Source organism: Cyprinus carpio, chromosome B11 (genome assembly GCF_018340385.1).
Source record: "Cyprinus carpio isolate SPL01 chromosome B11, ASM1834038v1, whole genome shotgun sequence".
Taxonomy (NCBI): domain Eukaryota; kingdom Metazoa; phylum Chordata; class Actinopteri; order Cypriniformes; family Cyprinidae; genus Cyprinus; species Cyprinus carpio.
Window position 1 is genome coordinate 14621190 of NC_056607.1, and position 8270 is coordinate 14629459.

Below are 8270 nucleotides of genomic sequence, written 5' to 3' on the forward strand. Positions count from 1 at the left end.
TATATATATATATATATATATTTAAAATAATAACTATATATATATATATATATATATATATATATATATATTTAAGCTAATTTAAAATGGTAATAAATATTAAAATAGTATATTAATGATACTAAAATAACACTTTTTTTATACACAAAACTTTTTTATATTTCCATGGCTTCTTGGTTGAAATTAAGGCCTATGATTGAAATAAAAAATTTAAAAATTGACAATTTCAGAGCAAATACACAAATATTAGGCTATATATTAAGCTATCTATCTATTACAATCTATCTACAGTATATCTTATAGTCAGCTTTATTTTGTTGGTATTATAGTATAATTGTAATATTTCTAATATAAAATGCTGAAAAATATCTAAATAATAGTAACCTGCCACCCAGCCCTATTATGAATGTCCTTTGCCATGGCTAATGAAGCTAGATGCATCCTGACAAATATTATCTACCACATTAGTTTTTTCCCACTCTATAATTGAACCTTTGAACACAATTCACAAGCTGTGATATCTTCTCACCCTATCTAGCACATCATTTTGAGCACTAAACATGGCAGTCACTACACAGAAAAAAAATGGATAGTGTGACCTCACATGCTTTCTCTGTTAGAACAAACATTTAACTGCGCAGTCACGCTCCGCAGGTGTGAATTGAACTCAACCAAGCTGCCCACTGAGCCTGACAGCAGGAGTCACGACACATGTGAACTAGAGACATGTCTGGCAAGCTATGAATATCCCATTCCAGCAATCCTCTGCAGTGAAAACAGCACTGAAAATGTGTGCAGAATATTTTAATTAATGCATTAACGTAACAGTTCACCCAAAAATGAACATTTGCTGAAAATTTACTCACCCTCAGGTTATGTAAGATTTAGATGAGTTTGTTTCTTCATCAGAACAGATTTGGAGAAATGTAGCATTACATCACTTGCTCAATCTGCAGTGAATGGGTGCCGTCGTAATAAGAGTTAACAAACAAAGACTCTTATTGTCTTGTGGAATGAAAAGCTGTGTGTTTGTCCATCCATAAAATGGCTTTTTCCAGTAAAAAAATCATCTTGCCTGAATCAGGAGAGAAATATGCACAGGTAAAGAACCATTTATGGGTAAAAACAGTTCTAAAAAACATGTTGGTGGGTTTTGTCTCTGTGGGAGAAATTTTTTTTTTATTTTTTATGTTTTTTTTGAGATCTTGTATATACTGCATACTTTCTTACAAAGCTAATACGTTAATTGATGGACGTGTGGATTACTTGTCATGTTGTTATCAGTAGGCAAGTGATGTTATGCTAAATTTCTCTAAATCTGTTCAGATGAAAAAAACAAACTCATCTGGCCTGAGAATGAGTACATTTTCAGCAAAAATACATTTTTTGGTGAACTATTGCTTTAAGACGAAACCACACGGATAGCAGTTGATAGTTCTCCTAACATTGACATTCAATCATTCAGTGCTTATTAAAGATTGACAAAGGTTTCATACTGCCAGTCTAGGCTGCCACATTTGTATTTGTCCATTCATCAGAAATGATCAAGATTTTTTTTACCGTTTTGCTTGTTTTTGTTCAATTGCTGCTACGATCTTGTGTAGGGATTTCAGTTTGTAGTCATCAAACCCGTTTGCTCAAGACTCTTGAAGATCTTGAAGATGTAGCTTTATGCTTAGTGATCTTAGGACCAGTATACCCTCATCCTTTGGCCCTTTAAAAGTTCCTGACCCACCTGGCTCTACCCTCCCTCCCTTTCCGGACAACGGCTGCTTGCTTCGTGTCTCAATAGCGCCCCTGTAGGCAGGCAGGATATATATGCCTCTACACACGCCTCTATATATCTGACTGTTCGAGCGTGCTCTAATCTATCATATTGCATGTCTCGCTCAGGCAAGCGGGGGCGCCGCAGCAGTGCAGGATCTCTAGACAGCAATATGGAAGTAAGTACCGTGATATAGGACGCAAGAACCTACAACAGGCCGCTATTCTGTGTGACAATGTTGCATTTTGAAACTGCAACTTTGCTTCATTTGTTTTTCTGGTCTGTCTACCATCTTTTCTTTTTGGTTGCTTCTTTGCTTAGTAGTTTCCACTGTCTGTTTGTGTGTGGTGTTGTTTTTGGACTATGTAGGCCACCCTGCATGCATGGGCTGCCTGTTCATGTGGAGCTTATGTGGAATGATGGGGAATTCTGCCCCCGTGGCTTACATCACATATCATAACATCTCCACGGTCCAACTTAGTCTGCATGACTCAACTAATGCAAACATCCCAAGTCACGTACCGTGGGCTGTGTGTCTCTTTTTATTTAGTAAATGGTTTCGATTTGATTCCTGGTAGCATGTTTCACTTGGCCGTTGCAAGTGAACAATAGAATGTTGTGCCTGAGCACTTCAAAGAGTGCAAGTCTTAATTTCCTCACCAACCTCCCACCACTTGACCTCTTCCTTTGCAGCCCTAAGCACATTTTACCCTTCGGAATGCCTTGAAATTGTTTCTCATCTGTGTGCAGATAAGCATAATAAACATGAGGGAGTTTAGCAAAGGTGTTGCTTTAATAGACTGGATTTGAATTGTCACCCTTTTAGTCTGTATAGGTTATTATGTGTGCCAGTTTGTTTGGCAGCCCATTCTGGAATGCAGGATAAGCCCATATGCTTGCTTTAACATTACTAAAGGCTGACTAACTCAATCTTGCCTGTTTCTGCTTTTGCATGTAATGCATGGCTTTCAGGGATCTGCTTCAGTCTTTTATACATGCATTAACTGCTGATGGATGGTCATGATGCATTGCTTGAGTGCTATGTCCTTGTTTTATAATACTGACATAAATGGAATCATTTACTTTTTTATGTGATAATATTTTGGGTATTAAATTTGCATTGTCTTTTGGTAGATATTACACTACTGTTCAAAAGTTTGGGGTCAGTGTGATTTATTTTTTAAAGAATATGAAAGAAATGCACGGATGCATGTATAATGTTACAACAGATTGCTATTTAAAATAAATGCTGTTCTTTTTTCATTAAAGAGTCCTGAAAAAAATGTATTATGGTTTGCACAAAAATGTTAAGCAGCACAACCATTTTCAACATGGACATATTGGGATGACTGATAAGGAATTGCGTGACAGTGAAGACTGGGGTAATGGCTGCTTAAAATTCAGCTTTGCCATCTCAAGAATACAATGGTGGCCAAAATTGTTAGAACACTAGTATTTTCACCAGTTAAAAAATGGTTTTAAGTCAGTATCCTTTGCTGTAGTGTGTCAGTAGGAAATATCAGTTTACATTTCCAAACATTCACTATAATAATCCAGTGAGATTTTTGTTTGCACATGGAGTCTGTTATCAGCCAGTGCTCCATACAGAGATCTGATCTCACCATCCTCCAGTCTGTCTGGAATAACATGAAGAAACAGAACAAACTGAGACAGGCTAAATCCAGAAGAACTGTGGCAACATCTCCAAGATGCATCAAGAGGCATATTACAGTTAATGGCAAAATGAATGTTTGGAAATGTAAACTGATATTTCCTACTGAGTGACACACTACAGCAAAAGATAGAAAGAACTGACTTCAAACCATTTTTAGCTGGTGGAAATACTAGTGTTCTAATAATTTTGCCCACCACTTTAAATTACATTTTAAAATATGTTAAAACAGGAAACGGTTATTTTAAATTGCAATAAAATTGTACCCTTTCATTTATGCAGTTTTACTTAAGTAAATGCAGCCTGGGTGAGCGTAAGAGACTTCTTTCAAATAAATTGAAAAAATCTTAACGACCCCAAACTTTTGAATGGTAGTGTATATCTGTTTTATTATTTGAAATATATGGAATATATATTTCTTTGGGGTGGGAATCAAAGAATTTGTTTAAAATTGAACTACAGTTACTTGATTCTGAACATTTGGCACTTCTTTAACTTTTTTTTACTAAAAAAAAAAAAAAAAACTTTGTTACATTTCAATGCGTTTTATAATTAAAATCCCTATTATGACAAAGCTCTGTTCTGAATTTGTCTTTAACTACACATTGTTTTATGAGCAACTAGTCATAAACTAGATTGTGGTTTTTTTTTTTTGGACATGATAAAAGTAATGACTTAAGTTCAAGAATCAAATGATTCATTCAGAGAGCCACTAGACTGATTCAAACCAATAACTCATGAGTTCACAACTGGTTTCTTACATGACTGGGAGTCTTTTTAATAATTTGTGGATTATTCATGGCAAAATAAGGTCATTGAAGACCTGTTAGTAGAACCAAATGTCATGAAAATCATTGCATTTTTTTTTTTTTTAAATGCCAAAATGGATTCTTGGTTCCCAACCCTAAGGATTACACATTTAAATCAGACCAAATAAACATTTATAAATTTAGAATGCAGAATGTGGAATATTAATAAATGGAACTGTGCTCTTGACTCATCAAGCACTGTACAAACCTCTCCATTCTCTCTCTCCTCATCCTCCTGCAGGGGTCCATCATTAGCAGCCCCCACATGCGGCGTCGAGCCACTTCCAGCCGCGACTGCCCCTCCCGCCAGCAGTCCATCCCCAACTCCTCTTCTCTCCTGGGCTCCCTGTTCGGCACCAAGCGGGGCAAGTCGCCCTCTCTGCCTTCCCAGTCCTCACACCCCTCCCACCCGACACTCATCTCTCACACCCCGCACCCTACTAACCTGCACCACACGGCCCGCGATGGTGTCACTGAGACCCAGGCCCAGATGCACTCTCACCACGCTCAGTTTTGCCACATGCAGAATCCTCCTCCGTACCACCACCACCATCACTACCACCCCCCAGCGCACGTTCAACACCCACCCCACCAGTACCACCCTCCACCCGGCCCCTCGTCCTCTCACAGCCACTCGCACGGTCCCCACGGCCACGGGCCACACCCCTCGCACCCCTCCCACTCCCAGCATGCACCTCACCACCACAACCAACCTCCGGCCCCTCCTCCAGCGGCCAGCAGCACCAAGCCAAAACACAGCGGCATCAGCACTGTGGTTTGAGCCCCTCCACAAACTCTTTCCACTTGGGAATGGGACCGTTTTTGGCGTGGTGACCGTTGGGCCTCTCTTTAGATTGTAACGTGCGACGGATTGTTGCTGCCTACAAGGACACGACCAAAAGGGCACCATGACTCACGTTTCAACTCATCCAGCACCCGTTTCCTCTGGAAAGGGGAGCCACACTGTGTAGCACCGGTCTTCTCTTTTTGAGCGGCTAGAACTCAAATCATCAGTTCTTACCAGTCATTGCTCAAGCTGTAGAGCCCCAGATAAAGCTGCTGCTGCTGCTGCTTCTTTTAGGCTCAATTTAGAGACTTTCAACCCTCTCGACTTTGGCGGTGAAGCAAGAGCATGCGCAAAAGACCAGGGCAACTGTTTTCTTGTACTTAATTACCTAAATGCATTATCAAATAGCCTGCTTATTAGTTTGCAGAAACTAAACTATGGTTTGAGAGAAGTCAATCACAATGAGTGGTGTTCCAGTATTTAATGTAGCTGTAGACCACACATTTCTGTGATATAGTTAGGGGACTATAACGTGCCAATTATTCAAAAGCAGTGAACGAGTTATTCCAAAAAAAAAAAGAAAGAAAGAAAAAGAAAAAAGATTTACTTTGTCTATGTCGTGCATATAGTATTTTGTAAAATCATAATAATAATATTAGCAGCTGTTATTATTATTGTTATAGGAAAAAAATTATCCGAAGCCTCAGATAAAATCTCAGTATTCTCTGTGTACTCTCGACGTAGGAGTTACTAGTTTTCACTGATACTGAACTCAGTAGGTGGCCAGTTGAACAACATGGAAATTATTGGTTGCCTTGGAGTTGGCAAATTCTTCCAGAATCGGCGGCTTGTGCTCGCTCCACCTTCTTTTGGGATCTACGTAGCGCAAACCAATCACATGGACTGTGGGAAGGGTGAGGGCGGATAGGGGAGCTCATGGATGGATCCTCCACGGCCTCGACTCGTCGGTCCCGGCCACTGCTGCAACATGGTTTTATTTTTTTAACTATTTTTTTAGAGATGAATAAATCAATATGAAATAAATGTACATTTGAAGATGTTTATGGTAAAGCCGATGTGATGGAGAAGGCTATTTTGTCGTCTAACATTAGGGGTTGTTTTTGGGTCGGAGGAAAGCCAGAGCTGATCGAATTCTCTCCCCATATTTCAAGAGTTAGTTTGTGCAGAGATGTAGATTTTTCTCAGCAGGCTGAGCGTGTGCCCTCTTCTGTGTGGAAATGAAGTAGATTTGATACATATTCTTCTGTCCTCCTGTGAGAATGCCTTTCACTTGCTCAGAAACACAGCTAATGTAATGCAATCTAATGTAATGTAAACTGCATATAATATGTAGCAGTGGGTCAGTCAGATGAACGGATTTGGACATGTTTTTTTCACACATATCCCCTTTCTCAGTTCAATTTTTGACTTGTTTTATACTGTAAGTAGATACATGGTGACGGAGCTGTGATTCAATGAAATAGTTTGTGTGTTGATGCTCTTTTAACTCAAGTACAGAGCTTCTGAACAGCACTTGTCTTTGTAAATAATCACTTAATGTACAGAAACCACGGCTGAAATGAGCTCGCTCTCTTATACGAGACCAGTGTCAGCACATTTGCTGTGCGTTGTTTCTCTTTTTTCTGACTTTCTGTCTTTCTTTTTTTAATTAATTAATCATGTGCAATATGTATGTTTCAGTTTTGTCAATTCAGCCAGTTGGTTGATTTTGTTTGTCGTTTCTGTTATCATATTTCCAATATCATACTTCAAACCCCATATTGTTTCTCACCCCCACCCACATCTTATTCTCCCTAGTCTCTGTTTTACCTGCAACCTACAGTCAGGAATGTTGACTAAAGTACTCTTGCATGTATATTGTACAAAATATTCTCTAGATATTGCATATTTCCAGAGATATTATCAGTGTTACAGTTGACCGTTGTTAAATGAGTGATGATGATGATGATGATGATGAACATATTAAAATCTGTAGACTTCTCTTCATTCAAAATGTCTTAATCCTGTTTCGTACCAAAATAGATTCAATTAGAAGACATCTGTTTATTGTTTATCTGGGCTTGAAAAATCAAACACTGAACGTCAAATAGTTTATAAAGGAAAATATTAGCCGGTAGCCTAATCGTAATGAAGTGCCGCCGGGGCACATCCGTATAATAATACTAATAGAAGCTTACAGATAATAGAGCATAAATCCGTGTTTATGTCATTATCAGACTTCATAACACCTGGCTTGTTCCCAAGATGCACTGAGGCCAGTAATTTGTACAGTACAGCATTAATCAGACTAGAACAGCCCATCTCTGTGTACAAATGCGATCACCCGAAGCCATTTCTGACTAAACAACCCACCATAAAATCTAACAACTGTCAAGAAAATGTCTCTTTTTTTTCTGTTTTAGGTTTTTCACCTTTATGTTGAATGTTTTTATGGATTTCAGTGCAGTGTATTGTAAATGTATTGTGGTGCTTCAGCTTTGTACTGTACAGTACTGGACGGTCAAGTCAAAACATCACCTAGCTTTGCATGCAGCTGATGCCTAGCACCTCTGGTTGAAATGTGAGCTTATTTAAAAATGAAGAAATGTGCTTTCTTTTTACTATGTTTTTTCCTCATCTTTTGTTTGTTCGGTTGTTTTGTTTTTTTTTTAAGTGGTGTTGGCTTGCTGTTACTGTGCCACTGCATTTGGGCATGTATATCACTTGTTTACCCCCTAAAAAGATCATAACACTTCAGTTTTTTTTTCTGTAAAAAGCCTTTTTGGATGTGTTTATTATAGATTAATTGTTTTGAAGTAGAAAGAATGTGTATCTTTTATATAATATAATATGGATGATAAAGGGAAAGTGTAAGGGTAGGGGGTTGGGTTGACGTGTACATAGTCTGTATAATACTTTTTTGTTTTTCGCTCAGCCATCGCATTGACGGTGTAGTCCTTTTTCACCTTAAAGAGACTCATATTAACATGACACTGCTTCTGCTACCAAATGTACTTCTCAAGTTTGTCATAGGATCTTCTTTAATAAGCCGACTGTTACATAACTCTCATCGCCTTTCACGTGCGTCAATAAATTCATTTCATTTTTTTAATTCCCAAACAAGGAGAGGATGGTTTTAATATGCATTCTGTTTCTAAGTAGATGATGAGACCCTATTGATGTTTAACTATAACTGTGACCATGTTGAGAACATGAAATAAAACAATATACTGTAAA

The 8270-nt window shown here is 38.3% G+C and overlaps 1 protein-coding gene across 9 annotated transcripts in view; it reads left to right on the forward strand.

The window, feature by feature from the left end:
- LOC109098853 (IQ motif and SEC7 domain-containing protein 1-like) overlaps positions 1-7047 on the forward strand; it is a 158465-nt gene extending 151418 nt beyond the window's left edge. For 8 of the 9 annotated variants that reach the window (XM_042734056.1, XM_042734057.1, XM_042734062.1 and 5 more), the window contains 2 exons: positions 1894-1943; positions 4488-7047. In XM_042734056.1, the coding sequence (XP_042589990.1) occupies positions 1894-1943; positions 4488-5027 (590 nt within the window). In that variant the 3' untranslated portion in view covers positions 5028-7047. The remainder of the gene's footprint in view (positions 1-1893; positions 1944-4487) is intronic. The other variant, XM_042734063.1, reaches the window with a different exon arrangement.
- The last annotated feature ends 1223 nt before the right edge of the window (positions 7048-8270 follow it).